The sequence below is a fragment of the Pseudorca crassidens genome, chromosome 13 (genome assembly GCF_039906515.1).
Source record: "Pseudorca crassidens isolate mPseCra1 chromosome 13, mPseCra1.hap1, whole genome shotgun sequence".
In the NCBI taxonomy this organism is placed as follows: Eukaryota; Metazoa; Chordata; class Mammalia; order Artiodactyla; family Delphinidae; genus Pseudorca; species Pseudorca crassidens.
In genome coordinates this window covers 46,867,685-46,890,715 of record NC_090308.1, presented here as the reverse complement: position 1 = coordinate 46,890,715, position 23,031 = coordinate 46,867,685, and the positions used below count along the sequence as shown (strand labels likewise).

The 23,031-nt window shown below is 37.3% G+C and overlaps 1 protein-coding gene across 5 annotated transcripts in view; it reads right to left on the bottom strand.

Moving 5' to 3' along the window:
* LAMA4 (laminin subunit alpha 4) overlaps nt 1–23,031 on the bottom strand; it is a 152,159-nt gene that overhangs the window by 7,093 nt on the left and 122,035 nt on the right. For all 5 annotated transcript variants that reach the window (XM_067702317.1, XM_067702320.1, XM_067702319.1 and 2 more), the window contains 12 exons: nt 22,445–22,616; nt 19,257–19,388; nt 17,474–17,616; nt 15,740–15,878; nt 15,147–15,284; nt 13,372–13,505; nt 12,069–12,233; nt 10,078–10,231; nt 4,965–5,152; nt 3,487–3,676; nt 2,590–2,745; nt 1,042–1,201 (listed from right to left, as the gene is read on the bottom strand). In XM_067702317.1, the coding sequence (XP_067558418.1) occupies nt 1,042–1,201; nt 2,590–2,745; nt 3,487–3,676; nt 4,965–5,152; nt 10,078–10,231; nt 12,069–12,233; nt 13,372–13,505; nt 15,147–15,284; nt 15,740–15,878; nt 17,474–17,616; nt 19,257–19,388; nt 22,445–22,616 (1,871 nt within the window). The remainder of the gene's footprint in view (nt 1–1,041; nt 1,202–2,589; nt 2,746–3,486; nt 3,677–4,964; nt 5,153–10,077; nt 10,232–12,068; nt 12,234–13,371; nt 13,506–15,146; nt 15,285–15,739; nt 15,879–17,473; nt 17,617–19,256; nt 19,389–22,444; nt 22,617–23,031) is intronic.

Here is a 23,031-nt window from a genome sequence, read left to right as displayed (position 1 = left end):
GGATGAGAAAGGAAAGTAAAACCACGAGCTAGACAAAGAGAGGATATATTACCTCTGGTTATTCTATTGGATATGTGGGCGGTTTAAGAAGGAATACTTGGCTGCACTGTAATGTCTTTATTCAGAGGATGCTGAGGGCAGGGAACATGTGGTTTTATACCCTTCTTCTATCTTCTTTCCCAGCATCTGTCCTTGTACCTTCCTCACACCTAATGGTTGCTCTATAGAATGTTGGTGGAATGGATTGGTTGGTGATTGTGTGCAGTCTGTTTAGGATTTTATTTATTTATTTTTTGGAATTATTGATGCTTTTTTTTTTAAGTCTTTATTGAATTTGTTACAATATTGCTTCTGTTTTATGTTTTGGTTTTTTGGCCGCGAGACATGTGGGATCTTAGCTCCCCGATCAGGGATCGAACCCACACCCCCTGCATTGGAAGGCAAAGTCTTAACTGCTGGACCGCCAGGGAAGTCCCAGGATTGTATTTATTTATTTTTAGAACTATTATGTTCCATCACCTGGCATAGGGACTGTCATACCAGAGGCACACAATAAAAACTTTGTTGAATGAGTGAGAGAGTAAGAGTTGAGGAGAATAAAAATCCAGAAATAAAATGTTTTTGGGATAGTGTTGTCTGCTAGAGTTGCTGGCAAGGGGAAGAAGTGGACCTTTCCTTAGTAGGAACAATGGGTGATGCTTAGAGGGAGCAGAGAAAGACCTAGAGACTGAGGTGGCCAAGAGCCAACACAGGTTAGACCATGGTGCAGCATAGGAAATTCTAAAGGGGCCAAGATGGTCTACCTCCAGAGGTCTGGCAGCTGTGGAGAAGCACTGGCTGGGGAAAGCAAACAGGGATGGGCACGGTCCATGTGTCTAGTTTGGAGGGTAGGAGAGGAGAAAGGTGGTTCTTATGGAAAGAGGCCATTTTCTAGGGCTGAGTTAGATTTTCTGGTTTTTATCTTTGGGCCCAATATCCCTGTTAGCCACCTCTAGGAATGAAGTATTTCATGATTCACGTTTTAACATAAGTCATTGTTACCTAGAACCACGTATCCTCCTTCTGTTGAAAAGTATGTTCCTGTTTCCATTGGGCCTTCAAAACAAGGAGTCACGCTAAATGTCTGAGAAGCAGAGGTGATGGAGGCCCCATTGAGCTGGAGGTTGCTGAGGCAGCCACTGAAGCTGTAGACTGAGTTTATCTGAGAGAAGAAGACATTTCTTAAAATCCATTTTCTCAACACTCACAGATGTACCCAAGGGAAACAAAATGAAGGGATTTGAGTCCAGAGAGAAACCAAGTAATTTCTTGCCTTATTTATCTTAGCTATCTGAATGATCAGTAGTTTTCCAGGTAGTTGCTTTATAACTAGCTCTTTGAAGCTGGAATTTTGTATTTGATAATGACAGCCTACCATAATTAAGGTAACGAAAATTTTTACGTTTTTCAAGACAAGGTAAATTGTAGCTGTGGTTTTCAAATTGAACATTAGAAATATCCTCGTTTGTTTCTCTTCAAGAAGAACAGCTGTGCCCTAGATCACCTAATGCTGATGAAGGCTAGCAAAGTTCTTAACTGTTAAATCTACCATGGCTAAATAAACAGCAGAAAGCTTGCTTCACTGTCTTCATTGTTGTGGTTGAGCATTTATCATACTACAGAACATGGAACACGGGCCACTTGAGATAACTGATTTCACACTGCTTTGGAAATCTTTCTTTTAAAGAAGTTATCATGGAATTGGGGGTACTTACCTAAAATCTAATTAAACATGAACATTTTCCCCCTTTTTTGCTTTATCCACATATATTAACAGATCTTAGAAGTATATTAATTCTTTGTGTTAAAGTCAAATCTATATTTATGTTAAAAAAACTTAGTCCTTTGATGCATTCCTTTATTGCTAGATAATTTTTAAAGGTCCAATATTTTAAACTTTTAAATTACAAAAATAATGTTGTTGTTGTTTTCTACTATATACTCATGTCTCCCCAGGGGTAACCACATTTCCTTGCACATTTACAAATTGTGTGTATGTGTGTGTGTGTAGAAACGAAAATGAGATCATAGTTTACATAAGGGCCTGAAAGGTTTTTTTCATCCAATAATATATTGATATAATGGAATGACTTGCTTTCTTTTTTTGGTTTTTTTTTTTTTTGGCTGTGCCACATGGCTTGCAGGATCTTAGCTCCCCAACCAGGGATTGACCCCAGGCTATGGCAGTGAAAGCACTGAGTCCTAACCACTGGACCGCCAGGGAATTCTTTCTTGGGTATTTTTTTAAGATTAAAAGTATGGTTACTTGCTGAACAAATAAGCATCTCCTTGAGACATAACTTTTCATGATAGTTTGTATCTCTGAAACATTTTTCATCTCACCTCTACCCTAGAATCAAAAGATCACTCTGGGCTTTGTAATGTCACAGGGTGGACAGACAACCTCAGGACAATACCCACTTATGTACCCCATCTCCAGTCAAACTACAGTTTTACTTTTGCCAGTTTCCTAATCGTAAAATGAGGGCCAGAGTAAATGATCTTCCAGCTCTAAAGGTCGATGGCTCTACCTGGTCATGCCTGGCTTACCTGGACATTTTTCACAGCCTTTCCAGGAGCCACACCTCCCAGATAAATAGGACCCTTGATTTTCCAGGTAGCTCCAGTAGGGGGAAGACTTTCTTCTAAGACTCGAAGACCATCAATTATCAGTCGGCCGCTGCTCTTTTCCCGAATAAATATCACCTGGATGGAGAGAACGACAATAGAGAAGGCTGTGTTGCCTCTCCTCCCAACTTTGCAACTGCAATGCCACAGAAGTTCTTTAAAAAAGTGGTCCTTTCTCTGAAGGTTAGGAGTCTCTTCCTTTAACGCTTGATTTAAAATTACAGGCTTAATTTCCGAATACAGCTTATGTTTAGCAGAGTTCTCTGAGGCTCTGCCCAGCTGGCCAGCCCACGTGCTCTCTCTTGTAAATTTAATTATAATTAATTGTAATGCAGCTTACATTGCTTACTCTTTCCAGTATATACACACTGAATTGCTTTGATATTTAGGTTATTCTACCTGTTGTATCCTGTCGTCCTAACAGATTTACTCTTCACTTTGTACCTCCCATAGCTTAGTCTACGAGACACTCAGCAATCATTGAAAATTTAGAACATTATAGGCAGTGGAAAAAAAACCCAGTCGAGTGAAATATCCTTAAAAACAAACTTCGGTTTATGTTGGCCATTGATCTTTTGTTTAAAATAACTGCACTAAAGAAAATTGATCTGTCAAAAATATTATACTCAGACTGTATTTCTTTTAAAATAATATGCTTCAAGATTTTTATAATGAGTTAATGAAGGCTTTGAAATTGAACATATAGCAACAGAATTTTTACATGGATGTTTCTAGAAAAACCCCTGGTGGGTATTAGTGTCAGTCCATTTGACAGTGGTGGACATTGGCTGATAATAATATTCTCTGCCTTCAACTTACATCATGCCACAAACCATCATTGTATTTCTCTTGGCTTCTAATCTTCAGTTTCTTGTGGCCAACATTAAACATGAAAACCAAGCGGCCGTGGGCTAAGAAAAGAGCCATGAAGTCATTCTCTTCTTGATCCGAGACATAGAAAATCATCCCATGGGAGGAACGTGTTTTCAGACGAATGGAAAACTGGGATCTGGTAAATGAGAAGAAAAAGCTTACCACCTGTCAGAGGAGACTGAGGGTGATCTCTAACTTTCCAAGGCAACAGAGTGTAAGGAAGAATAAAGCCATTCGATCTAATCCCAAGCAACATTCTTCTAATTATTAGTATTATTAGAAGATTAGAATAGAATACGATTAAAGATTAAATTAGAATACTAACATTCTTAGTATTATTAGTGAGTATCGGGTAAGTACCGCTAGTTCAAAAATGTAAATCCTTCTCCATTTCCTCACACAACAGGGATACATCCCACATTTAAGAAAGTGTTGTTTCAGTAAAGGATAATCTCATGTCTTCCTTTTAAAGTATGGTTGCAATTAGTTTAGTAAAAATCTTTATGTTAAAGAAGCTTCATGTGGACAAAATAGTAGTAATTAATATGCATATATAATTTTGCATAGAAACAATATGATTTGTGTACTGTCTAAAATACAGATTCAATTTTCTCCCTGTAAAAATAAATTAATGGATATCACATGCTAAAAACAGCTACCAGAATGTGTAGAAATTAAATAAAATTTTCTAGAAATTTAGCTCTAGGCCATAGGTAAGATACATTTATGAGGCTAATTTCCAGTCTGATTAACTCTAAATTTTTCCTGAAGAATACAAAATACTGATTCTGCCCATTAGGAAAACAGGAAATTAGAAGGCATTAGGAGTTTCTTATTGAATGCACTGCTTGTATGAATGTTTGAAAGAGCTATATAAGACCTATATAAGAATATTTGGGTGCTAACAGTTTACAAAGAAATCTTCAATAATACTAAATAACCTGGAGATTTGTGAAATACCAGGAAGAGTGATGAACTTTAGAGATAGCTTGAGGGCCAACAGAGATACAAGCGCATTTGTATTTTCAGTGTCTTTCCTTATTAACCTTCTAGCAGTTCAGATGCATTCCCATTTACAATCTGAAAGCAATTTGTATGGGGGAGGGAAGGTGATAGCAAGGTTAAATGATGAGTCATTTAAAATTTACCCCATCTTCCTTTCTTTGATTGTCTTTTCTTTTTGATAAAGTTCAGCAAACTCCTAGGAGAATGCTGTTTTATGCACCTTACTTTTGGGAAGAAAGTCACAGAGAATGTTATTTGTTGGACAGTATGAATCATGTACTATTTAGTATTTGTTTTGATGATAAACGAATACGATTAATTTGGCACAGAAAAATTATAGGAAAAGGATGACATATGGCAAATAAGGATGCAGCCCAGCCATGGCATCAAGTTTCTGAAAGGATAGTATGTTACTTTACTTTTCACCAAAATCTCCTTTTAAGTGTTCAAACTCTTGGCGGCTGTTGGCTGTCCCTCCGTACTGATAGGCATGCTCTATTGCTCTAGGGCTGTTGGAAAGGTGGCAGTGAGAGTCTCTTGGAACATTCCTCTCTAGGAATTTCAGGCCAACAGGATCCCATGAAGGAGCATCTTTGCTTTTCTCTCCCTATAAGAATAGGCAATGAATCATTTAAGGGACAAAACTGACATACTAGTAGCAAAAATTCATTTTTGATTTTCTTATCATTAATAATGATGATAAATAATTCAAGGGTATATTATCTGTGCATTTTCCACTCATAAAATATTAGACCTCTCTCTTCCTTCCTCTACCACCATAAGCAAATGCCAGCAGTAGCTGCAGCAGTAACAACAACAAACAACAACAACAGAGTATTTTAACAAATCCAAAATTCTAGTCTGTGATAGTGAAGCTATAGAGACAAGTGCTCTGTGATTTAAATTAAATGCACATCTTAATCAATGATGAAAAATGAAAAAGCTGGCAATAAAATAACCCTAAGACAAATCAATAAAATCCTCATATCATATGCAACAATATCACTCGAATACACATATTATTATTTACACATCCTGTATAAAAAGTTAACAACTTAGTAACATCTTCAAAATATTTAAGAATATTTTTGGTGATATGTAGCAAACCTATGTGACAGGATATAAAACAATTTTTAAAAACTATCTTGTGCTCTTAAAATTGCACTACTGATTTTAAAATTTAGAATTGTGAAACTATAGACTACTATTTAATGGTCATTTAGTCAATTTCTGAAGCAAAAGTACATGCAAGTAAATCTGAGCATTCATCTACTTATTTATTCAAGCAAATGTTTATTGAGTACCTAATAGGTAGGAGTGAAGGGGAAAGAAATCAACGTTTCTGCGTGCCTTCCATGGGCAGTGTGTGGTAGGGAATAGAAAGGTGAGTGAGACATGCTTCCTGTTTTTTAAGGACTGAAAATTGATTTGGAAGAATAGGCTTTTAAACAACAAATTGGAAGACAGGTTGTTGCTGGACAGAAAGGACCTTAGATGACTTGGTAAAGAATGGAGTCTTGTGTTTTAGGTGATGAGGAGACACTCAGGTTTTAAAAGCAGGGAGTGGCCTGATCTGACCCACTTGGGAAGAAATCCTGCAACAAAGCAAGGGTGGAGAGAGAGGAAATGTTTGGCACTAGGGAGAACTGGAGAACACAGTAAGAGTCAGGATGAGACACAGGATTAAAGGAGAAAAGACAATTCTGGTTCAGGTTGTTGAATGAATGCACACATTTAGTTTTCCTCCTCCCTAATTCCCACTGAAATGTCAGAAGAACTATACACATAAAAATAAATCCACAATAGTCCTGGAAGTCTATGAGGCTTTCTACTAGTCGAACAAAGCAGTGTGGAATTTCCAGAAGATAATAATACAGATTGGAACAGACTGACAATAAAATTCTTAATCTCATATGGGCAAAATATAAGACCTCCAAAAAAAATCAGTGTTCCAGGCAAATCCCAGAATTACCCTCAAAATACAGGTATGGTGGGCAGAGGGCAGATGAATGAATTAAAGGGCAGACCAGCTGTGCCAGTGCCCTGCTCTCAGGGCAGAGGCTCTTAAAGTTGGGTCCTGATACTGGAAACTCTCTCAGTGGTGGTTAGATTGGAGAAAGTGAAGCGGTGCTCAGAGACTCACCTGTCCTAAAGAAAAGCCCACCTGGTTCTACCATCCCTTCTTCCATTCCTCACATAGTTGTCAGGACTCAGAACCTGATTCACTGCTACAGAAGCAAGCCTCCTCTCTTGGATGGAGGAAGTACATCCAGTCACCAATGTGTTTTTGGTTGGCCCAGGCTCTCACCTATAAATAACGGCCATAGCTTCAAGCTACGGGTGGACAGAACGGGCTGGAGTGGGGCTTCGGGGAGACTCTTTCCCTCTAATGTATCTTGGGAAATTTCCCCTGACTCCACACTGTATTCCAACCCCAGTGGAGTAACAAGCCTTATAATGGGAGATTGATCACCTTTGTCTCATTGAGGAACAAAGCTGGAAATGGTGTGCACGTGGCATGGAGGGTGCGGGTGAGAGATTGGTGGGGGTCGGGGACTTTCCCCAACTCTGGCCATTCTTCATTCTCTCCATTCCAGTGGAGAGGATCTCACTTTTTCTCAACCAGTGTATCCACTTAGCTGTGAGAGGAGAGTGACAGTAACTTAGACGACAGGGGCTCAGCAAAGCAGGGCTTGTTGGATCACGAGTCTCAATTGACCAGCCTTGCCTTTGTTTGCTTCACCGTGGAAATACATGGACTAGGACCTGTCTCTTGTCTGCTGCAAAAACTAATAAAATTTATATATGGCAACCAAATACCCTAAATCCTCTGTGGATATATGCTCTGAATAACAATAAAAAAAGAAAAGTTATAATTTAATCAATTGCTTTGCTACCATATAACACAGAGACTCAGTTTACTATCCCAAAATGGGTACGTGTGTGTAGATTCCCACTAAACCCCGCTAGACTTGACTTTACCAGTGTAATTTCTTTCTCTGAAGGTCTATTAGTTGCAATCCAACTGGTGGTACCAATTTCAATTTAGCAAGATTCTTTTGTTTCAGATTATAGCCAAACTGGTTGAGCTACTTAAGACAAAGAGGGAAATGTGTTATAAGGATATAGGAGTATCTTCCGCAATCCAAGAAAAGAAAGTGTAGTGGGGGTCCTACCACAGGCAAGAATCAGGAATTAGAAAGCTAGGAAGAATTAAGGCACTCCTTATCTGGATGTTTCTGGTATCTCAGCGTTGTTTTTGTCAGTGTTTGCTTTCATTCTCCTTTTCTCTGCAGGATAGCTTTCTGCCTTTTTCTATAAAGAGTATATTATTTGTGCATTTTCCATTTATGAACTATTAGGCCTCTCATAATAACCATAATAAATAAAGTCTATAATAAAGTAAAATGTGATAGGTGCTATGGAAAAAAGAACAGCTAGGAAAAGATAAAGGATCAGTAGTAGTGGTAGAAGGCAGGAGGTGGGCTGGGGTATAAAATAAGGGCTAAGATACATCAACATTGAAAAAACAAACAACCCAATTAAAAAATAGGAAGAAGACCTGAATAAAACACCTTTCCAAAGAGGAGATGCCAAAAGCCAACAGGCACATGAAAAGATGCTTAACATCACTAATCATCAGGGAAATGCAAATCAAAACCACAGTGAGATACCACCTCACACCTGTCAGAATCGCTATCATCAAAAAGAACACAAATTGGTGAGGACGTGGAGAAAAAGGAACCCTCTTACACTGTTGGTGGGGATGTAAATTGGTGCAGCTACTGTGGAAAATAGTATGGAGGTATCTCAAAAAACTAAAAATAGAACTACCATATGACCCAGCAATTCCACTACTGGACATATATCTGAAAAAACAAAAACTCTGATTTGACAAGATACACGCACCCCAATGTTCACAGCAGCATTGTTTACAATTGCCAAGATATGGAAGCAACCTAAATGGCCATCAACAGATGAACAGATAAAAAGATGTGGGGTATATATATATATATATATATATACACACACACAATGGAATACTAATCAGCCATAAAAAAGAACAAAATTTTGCCATTTGCAGCAACATGGATGGACTTGGAGGCATTATGCGAAGTGAAATAAGTCAGAGAAAGACAAATACTGTATGATGTCACATATGTGGAATCTAAAAAATACAACAAACTAGTGAATATAACAAAAAAAGAAGCAGACTCAGAGAGAACAAACTAGTGGTTACCAGTAGGGGGAGGAAAAGGCAGAGGGACAATATAGGGGTAGGGAAATAAGAGGTACAAACTATTAGGTATAAAATAGGCTACATGGATATATTATACAACATGAGGAATACAGCCAATATTTTATAACAACTATACATGGAGTATAACCTTTAAAAATTGTTGAGTCACTATATTTATACCTGTAACATATTATACAGCAACTATACTTCAATTTAAAAAAAACAAATAAAATAAAATAGGGGTTAAGGCAGGGCTCACTGAGCAGATGACAGTTGGGCAGTCCTAGAAGGCGAAGGAGTTGTCCATGCAGATATTTGGGGGAAGAGTGGTCCAGGCAAGAGGAAAGCTCAAGTGAGGATCTTAGGCAGGAGTGAACATGACCTGTTTTTAGAAATAGCCAGGAGATCAATGGGAGGAGAAGAGTAAGTGAGGGAAAGAGGCCTGGAAAATATAGGGCCTCTTATGACATTGTAGGAACTTGAGCATTTACTCTGAGTGAAGTGGGGGGCCACTTTGAGCAGAGGAGTAACATGATAGCGCATGTTTAAAAGGATCTGATTGTTGTGCTGAGAATATACTATTGGGCAACAAGGTAAAAGCAGGGAGTCTTCTTGGGAGGCTATTACAGTAATTCATATGGGAGATGATGATGGCTTGGACCAGGATGGGAGCACTGGTACTTGAGTGCATTGTTAACATCTGACCAGGAAAGAGTAGGGAGGGTTAGATTGAAAGAATGAGAAGGAATTAGACTTTCACTTGTAATGAAGGCAAATAGTGTACATGCTAGGAGTAAATGAACGAGAAAGAATAGTCATCCGTGAACGCAATTTAGGACTCAAGAATTTGATGAAACAGCTGCCCTAGTTGATGCCACAGGTCAACTGTGTGAGTGGTTAAAATGAAGGTCAAGAAAGGAGGGGAAAACAGGGTAAGATCAGAGACTAATAATTTCCATGACTGTGACAGAAACCAGAGATAGTTATGTGAAAGCAAATGATACTAGAGAATTAGCACAATAAATAATATATATTATAAAGTACAGAGTAATTTTAACTACTGTAATGAAAAGTAGTTGGAAGTATGAGTAAAAGCTTATTCAAACTGTTTTTCTGGGAACAAGAAATGATATAACAAATCTGGTAAACTGCAATATCAGATACTACAGGAATCGTATCTTTCATATGTACACAGTTGCAAACAAGAGTAAATTCTATAAAGCATCAGTGTCTAGAATTGTGTGTGTGGAATACAAGGGCAATCAAGAAGTTGGCACGGCATTATCTTTTACCTTTTTATTCCGACTTGTTTCAGGCTTTGAGGAATTTTTTCCTTTTTTGTGAAGGAGAAACAATGGCGAAGACTCAATGGGACACTCATAAAGAGAAGTATGGACCTTTTCAGAATACCGCTGGAAATCTTCGACCTCCACATCTCTATCCAACCTGTGTTTGTAATAGAGGAAAGAAAAACCTTAAAAATGTTGTTTAGAATTACATGATGAAACTATGGCAGTCAAAGAACCTTAGCAATTAAAATGTGTGTGTGTGCACACGTACATGATGGGCCTTTATCCACCAACCACTACCTTAATGAGAACCCTTGAAATGATCATTTAACCAATTAACCAATAACTTTGTACCTGGCACCAGCACATTCTGACAGATGAACATGTTTTCCCTCACCATGCTCTGGATGATGGGGACCTCATCTGTGTTACTTAATCTGTATTAAATTCCTTCCTTGCATGTTTTTGTACTCAGGGGGCCCTCACTGTCTTTGTTAAGTACAAAACAAAAATGGAGCGTACAGAATGGGAGAAGATATTTGCAAATAATATATCTGATAAAGGGTTAATATACAAAATACACAAAGAACTCATACAATTCAACGTAAAAAAAACAAACAACTTGATTAAAAAAGGGGGCAGAGGACCTAAGTAGACATTTCTCCAAAGAAGACATACAGATGGCCAACAGACATGTGAAAAGATGCTCAACAACACTAATCATCGGGGAAATGCAAATCAAAACTATAAAGAGATACCACCTCACACCGTCAGAATGCCTGTCATAAAAAAGACAAGATATAACAAGTGTTAGTGAGGATGTGCTAACCCTCAATATAAACTGGTGCAGCCACTATGCAAAGCAGTATGGAGGTTCCCCAAAACATTAAAAATAGAACTGCCATATGATCCAGCAATTCCATTGCTGGATATTTACAGAAGAAAACAAAAACACTAATTTGAAAAGATATATGTACCCCTATGTTCATTGCAGCATTATTTACAATAGCCACAATATGGAAGCAACCTAAGTGTCTACTGATAGATGAATGGATAAAGATGCGGTATATATATATGTATATGGAATATTATTCAGCCACAAAAAGTGAAATCTTGCCATGTGTGACATGGATGGATCTAGAGGGTATTATGTTAAGTGAAATAAGTCAGATGGAGAAAGACAGATACTACATGACTTCACTTATATGTGGAATCTAAAAAACAAAACAGACAACAAAACAGAAACAGAGCCATAGATACAGACAGCAAATGGGTGGCTGCCAAAGGGGAGGTGGGGGTGCAAAATCGGTGAAGAGGGTTAAGAGGTACAAGCCCCTCTTACAACATAAATAAGCCCCTGGCGTGTAACAAACAGCAAAAGGGATACAGTCGATAATACTGTAATAACGGTATGGGGACAGATGGTTAGCAGACTTATCTTGGTGAGCATTTCATAACATATGCAAATGTCAAATCACTATGTAGTACACCTGAAATTAACATAATACTGTACATCAACTAAATTTCAATAAAAGAAAAATGATGAAAAAAATGAAGTCATGCATTAAGTTAAAAAAGACTTTCTGAGACCTTTAAGGATGATTTGGGTATGTTGCTCTGTACTATACCATTGATAATAAGTACAGAAATAATCGCATTTAATATTTATAGTTTGCTGTACGCCAGGTGCTTTATGCACATTATCTCATTTAATCCTCATAACAAGTCTACCAGGCAGGCCCTGTTATTATTTGCAATTTGCAGGTGAAGAAATGAAGGCTTACTTGGCCAATGTCATACAGAAATTAAAAGGCAAAACACCTACACACAAACCCAAGTGTGTCAGTTTCTCAAGCACATGCAAGCTTTTAATTACTACCCTCTAATGCCTCTGATATTTCATAGCTCTAAGTTTTAACACCATAAATATTTTCATTATCGACTTGATCTTCTTTATCAATCATGCAGATTTATGAATAATAAAAATATTATACCTGGTAAAGTAGGCATTGCTTATACAGCCAGTGAAATTAGCATACTGGGGACTGATGGGTGAGCCACCGAAGTAGAACTTCTTTTCATCTGCTTGTGTCTGTTCCACTTTTCCTTTGGTAGGGTTCTTACTCCCAAGTCTGCTTTTATCTACTATCAATTCATACCTGTAAGGAAAAAGCTTCTTTAAGCACTACACAGCTAACATTTTACCTCGAGTTCCATTCTAGGTTGCAGGTTTTCTCATGGAATTGAAATGGAACATCTGGTTAATGACAAGATAACAAGTTGCCAAACTCTTCGTGAGACTCAGGGTAAAACGGCTGACTATGTCTATATGCAGAAAAGACTCTCCAAACTATGACTAGAATTTAAACCCATAGAAGCAAGTTCAGATGACTAGTCATCGGCAACTTTTTATTTTTTTTTTTGGTGTGGAAAAATCAGAACATAAATCATGGTGATCATTTAATCACACTTGTGGGAAACTATTTTCATTGTAAAGCACACTGATAGTGATTGGAAATGGTGTCTTGAAAAGACCTATTAATGTTTTTTATAATGGGAGGGCTCCATAGAAGTGGACATATAATAGCAGCAGTCTAAAACGGAAATTTCTTTCTTTTTCCAGAAAGACTTTCTTTTTATGAAAAAGAAACTCAGTATTACATATGTTAAAGATAAAGTTATTAGACTTTTTAAAATGTGGCCGTAAATGCAACATTCTCAATTGTTTAATTAAAACCTAATGAAACCAATTATTTGCTGAGCTCCTTCTAAGATGTGCAAAACACTGCACTCCATTTAGTAAGTGCTATGTGCAGGTACTTCTCTCAAGATATAGCTTACGGTTTCACTGGGAAAAAAACTTTACATACCTGTTAGTTAATTTTATAGTGATTTATTTGGCATGTCTTAAAAATTAATATCAATTTTTTTTTTTTTTTTTTTTTGTGGTACGCGGGCCTCTCACTGCTGTGGCCTCTCCCGCTGTGGAGCACAGGCCCCGGACGCGCAGGCCCAGCGGCCATGGCCCACGGGCCCAGTCGCTCCGCGGCACGTGGGATCCTCCCGGACCGGGGCACGAACCCGTGTCCCCTGCACCAGCAGGCGGACTCTCAACCACTGCGCCACCAGGGAAGCCCGATATCAATTTTTAAAAAGAAGGTAAGTTGTTCCTTCTATCATTTTTTTAAACACTATAAAAGTAATAATATAGCCTATTATTCACAGTGGTCACTGGACAGAATCATGCCCTACAGATAAAGCCATCTGGTAGAAAGAAAATAAAGTGAGGAGCTGTACCTTGCAGGGGAGACAGAGGTAATGATGAAGTGGGACAGCCCGTCATTATACTGCTTATCTGCCGACTGCACCTTGATTCCCTTTACATCCATGATCACAGTGCCATTATCCAATGAAATGGAGAACACGTCTGACTGAAATGCAAGCACAGGTTTTTTAACTAGGGAGGCCAGGCATCCAAAAGATGGACACATCTTCAACACTTACTTAATGGGATTGCTTAAAGGAACACCCATCGTGTGGGAAATTTGCTTGAAAAATAATTTCTATGAACAACAACAACAAAATACTCTATTGCTTGTATTGGTGTTACCTATAAAATCAGATACATTTCAATGGAAAGAGGAATTTCCTGTATTTTGAACTGAAAATTTCAGGTGATTTTGTCATGCTAAGTAGTTGTCATCCCAGCATCAGTTACTTTCTTAACTCAGGCATTTCTATTCTGTCATCAGTCTCACTTTTGAAAAGGCAATATTTGAATTTCCTTGGGGATGTAGCTAGATGACCAGGCATGGGTTAATTTGCTAATGTGGCTTTTAAAAATGTTTCACTTTTCATCTACAGAGGCAGAAAAATTTTAAAATAGCAGAAGTTAACATCTTTTTCTGAATTTGCTTATTGCTTGTCTTAAAATATTGGCAAAATGATAATCTTCCTTCTCTTCCCTACGTGGGCATCAACCTCTACAGTTAGCCCTCAACATAACTACTTTTTGTGGACAAAAGGTATTATTTAACTAACCATGGTAATCTGAGGCAGGTTTGGTGGCAGAGGTCCTACAAAGTGTTTTGGGTAAATTCTCACAGATGCTACTGATTTAAATTGGATATAAATGTGACAGATACAAGGTAATAAGAATGAAAAGTAAAAGCTGCTTTTATAAATCATATAATGACTTGGTCCATCAGTGTATATATTGGTGACGACCTTTTCAGAGATAAATCAGTTAGAACTTAAGGTCACCAAACTTTTACAAACCTTATTGTATTCTCAACACAGCATATCTTTATAAGCTGAGCTACAGTGTTCTATACCAAATTCAAGAACTATTTCACAAACTGAATCACACATGAGTTTGTATATATACACAGAGATTCTTAACATTTTTTGTGCTATGCACTCTTTTGGCAGTTTGGTGATACATATGGACCCCTTCATAAAATATTTTAAAATCATTGAACAAAATATGTAGGAATACAAAGGAAACCAATTACATTGAAATACAGTTTCAAAATATTGAACCAATAAATATGTGATATAGTTATATACGTACTTCTACATTAAGGCACTAAATAATAAAATCTATTAGCAGATCTAATAACTACTGCAATTTAGAAGTAGCAATGAGCAAAAATATTTTGAGATACCTGTGACTACTATAATGTGCAATGAAAAATACCTGTGATTTCTATTAATGACAAAGTGACAGGTACTGCTAATATTACTGTGGTTTGTTGCCAACATTCACAATTGAAGAAAATGCTAAATTGTAGTTAGAGAAAATAAAGTTGTAATTTTTTCTCACCTAGTTCACAGACCCACTGAATTCTTTCCATGAACCCCTGAGAGGTGGGTCTATGAAGCCCAGGTTAAAAACTCCTCATATACAACATATATAATATTTTACAAAGTGTCGGAAATGAGACATTTGTGTGTGTACACGAGTCAAAATTAATCTGAATTGAAAATCACTTTTAAGGTGCTTAAAAGTATTTTTAACAGACAAAACGATTGCCACAAAGAAGATTCCACAGGGAAAAACAAATACTTACCCCTGAAGCATAATAGAACAGTAACCCGTTTGGCTGTAATGTTCGGAAATTAAAACCTCCCTCAAAGCCATCGAAAAAAGATATTTTCTGAATTGAAGCAATGAAACTCTGTCCATTGAAATATGCTCTGCGAGATATCTGTGTGCCAAAGAAAGTAGGAATACAGTGTTTGGATAATTATCAAAAAGCTTAAAATGCCCATTTCTTACATACCAAAGGCCTTATCTGCTAGTTCCTACGTTAATAGTTATGTTTTAATTTCTGGTTTATACTGGAATTCAGGCATGCTAACCTTCCTTCTGTATGCCTCTAAAAGATGGGGTTTCAGCTTCCCTACTTCCTCCACCATGAGTGAGTGAAGATGCTCACGCAGCCTCTCTGGGCTTTGGCAGCCCCAACCATTGAAAAGTGAAGCAACTGGACAAGTCACAGAGGATCCCCACAAGCCTTTTTAGCTTAATGATTCTTCTTTCCACTGGTGGCAGAAAAGAGCCCAAGGTGTACACAGGATTACAGAGAAAAGAGCTTTTTCAGCTTTTAAGAGCAGTAAGTTTCTTGTCTATTTATTAAAAACCTTTTGATCGTGTACTTACAAGAGAGTCTTCTGGGCATCCATAACCAACTCCCAGGGTTTCTGTCTGTTCTAATAAATTGAAATCTTTCTTTTGGAACTGGAAACCCTTCATACATCCTCTGAAATTGATATCCAGGGGAAGGTGTACTCTTAGGGTCCTGGAAAAGAAAATTAGTCTTTACTGATATAGCCATGATGATGATGGTAGTGGTGGTGATGATGATGTTACCCTACATATGTAGGATATAAAATTTTGATTTTATTTATAGTTATTTTTAATAGCTGTATAATTATTCATATTCTCATGCCTTCTTTCATAAGCACACAGTAATGTCTAATCTTTGCATACAGAACAGCTTTATTCTGCACGAAGCCAATTTGTTTACTTCTTTATAATTTTCAAGATCCTTTAACTTACATTAGCTCATTTTATCTGTATAACAATTCAGTGATATAGATGGTGATGTTATTATTTCCCTTTTACAGATGATTAATAGGTTGAACCATAATGAACTGACATATGTATGGGTCAAAAATTGGCAGTTTCACATGGTTTACCTATAAAGTGAAACTGAGAAATAGTAAGTAATTTTTTTTAATGTCACAAGTGGTAAGTTAGGATTTGAACCCGGTCTTCAGTCTTCCACTAATCCACTTGGGTCATGAACTCATTTACTTGTCCTTAATGTATCTGCAACACACTAATCAACTAAGGCTAGAGAAGTTTTTAGTGAACGCTGGGCCTCTGGAGCAATAGGAAAGTGAGAAATCCTTTATCTTTAAGATTAAGGATGGCATTTTGCTCAAAACTGTAATCCTAGCACCCATCATTATGGCTAAGATAGGAAGTGCCCAAGAACATATTATTGGATATTGTATGAATATGAAGTTAATTTTGAGCAAGTTACAATGACTTCCATGTATTTTAGGTGAACACTGGCCAAATTAAGGGGTAACAGTCCCACTTTACTCTGCTCTGACAAGATCATACCTGCATGATCATGCTAATTGACAGACTGAGGTGCACATACAGCAACCATAATGGTTAAATATCCCATGTGGCATGGCTGAAGGAATTGAAGAGGATATTTAGTTTGGAAAGGAAGCTTACGGTTGGGGCCTCATCCCAGAACAATTAGAATTTCTGGAGAATGGTCATGGGTAACGATGTTTATAAAAGTTCTCTAGTTTATTCTAATGTGAAGCAGGGTTGAGAGTGACTGGACTGGAATATCCTAAAGTTGTCTCTCAGTTTTAAGAGTCTCTGATGCTATGAACTGATGGTAATGAGACAGCTGAAATTTTGAATATATTAATGTTTCATTATACTTAATTCACAACCCCCACAGGCTTAAAATTTTTGTTTACCCTAAGATGCTATTTGAGAGTTCAAATAAGTCTAAATTAATACTAAAACAAAAGTAAATGAACACAATGCTTCTTTGTTTTCACATAATACACATGCTCCACCTTTCCTCTTGCGGATAAGAAATACTGCATTAGACTATGTTCTAAGAGTAATAAATAATTAAAGAAATCTGTAGATCACATCTACTAGATGACAATTTAAGGGGGTCATGAGGACTAGCTGCACAGGGCCCACGGGTGAATGGCTGTGTGTGTGCTTCTGTAAACGTGTACAAAAATAGTAGGTGGGAATGCTCAAACATTTACTACACCTCTCCTGGATGTTGAATCCTCAGCCCAGTGCTTCGTTAGGAACAAGCAGCTTAACAACAGCAAAAAAGCTTACCTTGATTCTAAGATTTCTGGGGGAGCTCCTCCAATGTATATGTCTGTAAAAGGTATTTTCATCTTTTCATTGTCCATGCTCTTGACATGTCGTCTATCAACTACCAAAATCATTTTCTTATCATTGTGGTAAATGATTGAGATCTGGGAGAAACAGTGCATAGTAAGTTGATCACTGCTTAACAATCACCTTTTTTTTTTTTTTTTTTGCGGGCCTCTCACTGCTGTGTCCTCTCCCGTTGCGGAGCACAGGCTCCGGACGCGCAGGCTCAGCGGCCATGGCTCACGGGCCCAGCCGCTCCGCGGCATGTGGGATCTTCCCGGACCGGGGCACGAACCTGCGTCCCCTGCATCGGCAGGCGGACTCTCAACCACTACGCCACCAGGGAAGCCAACAATCACCTTTTTGAAGACTGCTATATATTTTAATTATTCTGGTTGTAAGAGCTGGGCCTCCATGTTCTTATGCTTGTTTGTTCACAAAGCGGGGAATAAGATCTTCCTTTCTTACTCACAGACATGAAAACTCTTTCTTAGATAACCAGAAGTTCATATTTGCTGGAGAAGGGTTTCCATATGGAGATAAGGCTAGCCCAAGAAAAATTTTGCTATGAGACCAACTGTTTTATTTTGCCCCTCTGAGGGGATTCAGGAAAAAAATTATAAACAGTTACCTTCTGGGCCCTGGACTGAATGCTGCCAGGTGTCATTTTTTTGTGGTGTAGTGAGATGCTTTAATGAATGTGGGAAAATGCCAGTCAGAGAAATAGTTAAAATATTCTTTGTAAACCATCCTCATGAAGGCTATGGACTTTGAACTGAAAAGAGAAATATAGCCTCTAGTCTCTGCATTTCAGTTCAACTTAAAAGATATTATGCCTTTTATATATTTTATTAAAGTGTAGATTTAAAGTAGTTGTTAGTGAAAATAGAAGAAATATATTATCAGTATACTTCACATCTGTTCAGGACTGAAGAGCACTCTTTGTGGGTTTTCTTTATAAGAAAATCTGTGTTAGTATTTTCTAAGTTTTGGATAAATGGTTTAAAAGGAAATGATTTACTTATATCTACTCTTTTTACATTTAATGGGACTCAAGGAAAAAGCAAAAAAATGGCTGTGTATCTACACTCTCATTTTCAACAAATGTATAGAAGTGCCATCATAATCAAGAGATAGAGTATTAATGGGAGTCTTTTGATCAATGAAGCAATTAAAATGAATCTTCACTGACTCTTTTATTAGAAACTCCAATATGGGACTTCCCTTGTAGCACAGTGGTTAAGAATCCGCCTGCCAATGCAGGGGACATGGGTTCGATCCCTGGTCTGGGAAGATTCCACATGCCGCAGAGCTACTAAGCCCGTGTGACACAGCTACTGAGCCTGTGTGCCACAACTACTGAAGCCCGCGCGCATACAGCCTGTGCTCTGCAACAAGAGAAGCCACCGCAATGAGAAGCCTGCACACCTCAATGAAGAGCAGCCCCCGCTCATGGCAACTAGAGAAAGCCTGTGCACAGCAAAGAAGAACCAACGCAGCCAAAAATAGATAAATAAATTTATTAAAACAAACAAACAACTCCAATATGATAAAATATCCATTCTTTTAAAGCAAATGTTATCCTAGAGTTGAGTAGGTGAGGGCCTTTCACTTGGTTTTTATATGTGAAGGTGTTCAGTTTAATTACTTTCTCACCTATCTCATTTGACCATCTGATTAGATCAGTAGATCTAAATACAAATAAAACAAAACAAAATACTCAAACTGCAACCATCAGTACCTCATGGTATTTTGCATCATTAATTTGAGCTTTCTTCATTGTGTCTTCAAGATGCACAGGGCCGTTGCTAAACCCAAAGTCATAGGACACATGTAGGTAACCATTGCGCATTTCCAGGCTGAAAAACATACTCTGTGGAGAAGACAAAAAGTTATAAGATGTGAGCGTCTGCTATTATGAAAGAGAAGGTTTAGCTGAATTTGAGAAATAACACTGTATACTTTATTATTGAAACTGTTTTCAGACTAAAGAAGTCTCATGATATTCTTATTATGAAATAAAAATCACAACTACATCCATATCAGCAGTTATGTCTCATTTATACACCGAAATTTTAATATTTATCTACAATTTAAAACAACTATCTTCTATTGTTTTTCATTTACTTTGTGAATTAATGAAATTTAAAATTTACCTTATTGACCTTTAACAATCTTGAAAACAGAGTATTATAGACCATATGTATTCAAACTGCCCTTTTTTAAGGCAACATTTCAAAGTTATAACAGGCCAATAGATGTGATTACATTTCACTTTAAGAGCAAAATTGGTAACATTGAAAAAGAATTCCAAGGTATGCTGAAAAGAATCTTAGAAAATTATCAGCAAATATGGACCTAAGAAAAAGAGGGCCATTCCTGTGTTATTTTGAAACACTGGAGTTACGTAGATAAATACGGAATTATTACGCGCTTGGACCATGTGATATTCAAGAACCAAAGTAATTCTGTAACACTCAAGTAATTTACTGGTCAGGCTTGCTTGTTTTAGAAGATAGTTCATAGACACAAGAATTCAATGGATTTTCGGGACTTCCCTGATGGTCCGGTGGTTAAGACTCTGCACTTCCAATGCACGGGGGTGCGGGTTTGATACGTGGTCAGGGAGCTAAGATCCCACATGCCTCTCAACCAAAAAACCAAAACATAAAAACAGAAGCAATATTGTAACAAATTCAATAAAGACTGAAAAAAAAAAGAATTCAATGGATTTGAAAAATAAAGTATTATGGAAAGTCCCTATTTCACAGAAAGTGATCTTTTGGGCAGAATTTATATACTCTTGCGAATGTGGAACAAAATGCACTGAGGTATAGAAAGAAAATATTTCAACTTCTATTTATACTCATTTTAAAACTCTAAAATAGAGAAAGAAGCTAACTTTTAATATTTAATACGTGGATTGACTCTGGGCCTTCATTTTGTCCTTTGGATGGATTTTCATGGGATTTAGATTCACACAGTATGTGAGGCTTTGAGAATGAAGTTCCACACTTGAAGGCAGGCCATGGCCCCCCCACTCATTTCTTTGTGTTTAGCCTATTGCAATTATTGACGTTTATGTGTGCCTGGTTACATGGATTTATGAGTGAGGTCACTTAATAATAGACTATTTACAGTAATTTTCTACTGAGATACAGTGATGTGAAAATATTTTGAGACATGTAGATGTTTGCAGATTATTTCCTGTAAGTTACTAAAAAGGCTGTTAAGTTTCAAGAGGGTTACACGTTTTCCTTATAAAATGAATTATTCTAAATTTATTGACCTTTACTTGTGATGACAAATGTCTTTTAGTAGTATAAAACCTACTAGCTACTAAAAAAAAACCATACTTGATCTGTAATTTCAAGGTAGGGGCATTGTAACAATGGATGAGAAACTATTTTGGCAGGGAAGAAAGTTGTACTCTAGAGAGATGGTTTTTTTTAAAAAAATTATGTATGTATGTATGTATGTATGTATGTATGTATGTATGTATGTATTTATGGCTGCATTGGGTCTTGGTTGCTGCACGCGGGCTTTCTCTAGTTGTGGCAAGCGGGAGCTGCTCTTCATTGCAGTGCGTGGGCTTCTCATTGCGGTGGCTTCTCTTGTTGTGGAGTACGGGCTCTAGGTGCACGGGCTTCAGTAGTTGTGGCACATGGGCTCAGCAGTTGTGGCTTGCGGGCTCTAGAGCACAGGCTCAGTAGTTGTAGTGCATGGGCTTAGCTGCTCCGCGGCATGTGGGATCTTCCCGGACCAGGGCTCGAACCCACGTCCCCTGCATTGGCAGGCGGATTCTTAACCACTGTGCCACCAGGGAAGCCCTGGGGAGATGGTTTTTAAAAAATGTATATGGAAAAGTTTTCTATTGGTAAGTAAATTTGTTGATGAAAAGAATGTAAGTATACTACCATAAAAACTCTCATATCTGCACTATTAAAACATTTCTGGAAAGTAATTTCTAACCTGTTTAAAAGTCTTTCAAATGAAGATTTTTAACGGTCTTGAATTCCTTTGTTAAAGTTTACAAAATGATACGATATCTGATTACCTTGCAAGAACGGACATCAGGAAAGATGAAAATCTGCCAGCTGAATTTCAAAGACAACTTTTGCCAATTGGTGAATGAGACTGAATAACCGTACCATGATTTAGTAAGCACAGCTAATCATATATTTCCTACATTTTTATTTATATGAGGTATCTTGCCTAGTTATGATAGCCAATAGAACTTAGTATTGAAATAAACTGGACTCAGGACAAAACTTGTATCACAATGCGTTTAATGAGACTTTCAAAAATACTTAAGCATGTTTAATTACACTGTTCTCACTAACACTGCCATTAATAATTCTTGTATCATTAGCAAAATAAAATTAATTTTATTTTACTTCATCTTTATTTTAAAATTGTATTTATTTTTATTCAGTTTTTATATAAATTATCTTTTTCCTAGTTTTGAATATTATATTCATATGTAGTATATATATATCATTAATAAATAAAGAGATGTATGTGTGTGTGTATATATATAAATATACACACACACACACACACACACATATTAAGCATGCAAACTTCTTTTTAACTGATTAGGGCATATGATTTAAATAGTCAGTGCTAAATTTCTGTAGACACATGCTCGCCTAGATCTTGGTGCTGATTTTCCTTAAAGTTCCCTTAGTTTATTAAAGGGGTTATATTTAATATACATCCAAAAACGTACTGCAGGGAAATGCATCTCATGGCTGCTTTTACTTACTGCTGACATCATTTCCCTGAAGGAAAAAAACCCAATTTTGCTTTCTAAGCTAAAACTTCAGTTTGATGGCATGACACACTCAACCTGGGAAGGTTCCTAGAAACATGCACAGCAGAAAGTAAAGGCAATAAGGGAGATGTAGGATTTTTATTTTTACTCACTCCATTGACCATCAGGAGCACAAGGCCGTTGTCAGCTGGTGTTCTAACTTCTATGTCAAAGCGAGTCACCTGACCGAATTTCCCTCTCCTTGTGATATCCCTCACCACGGCATAACTAGAACCATCGAAAAAATAGCTGGCAGCCCGACTCTGAGTAAAGGCCAGTTTATCTCTGAAATAAAAATACAAGGATCATATGAATATGACAGCTTCTGTTATGCTTTTCAAATGAGGCCCTTTTAACCCATTCTCACGACATTTTTCATGGACCTTAATAGCATTTAAATGAAGTCCTGATGTCTGCATGGGAGACACAAAGAAGCATTTAAACAAATTGTTTGTAATGGATTTTTTTTCTCTACCCTATGTGCTAAGATAACAGAAGGTTCCAGTGAGACTCCAGTCTCTGGAATCTGAAACCAAAGCTGCAAACAAGTAGTTTAACTTTTAATAATAGTGCATGCTCATTATGGTAGAGAAGAACTGAAAAGTTGTGTGCAGGCATGACTATTATGCAGTTTCAAAACTGGTTTCCCCCCAAAAAAGATTGAAAACCTGAATATTTACCCACACTTGTCTCATCTGCA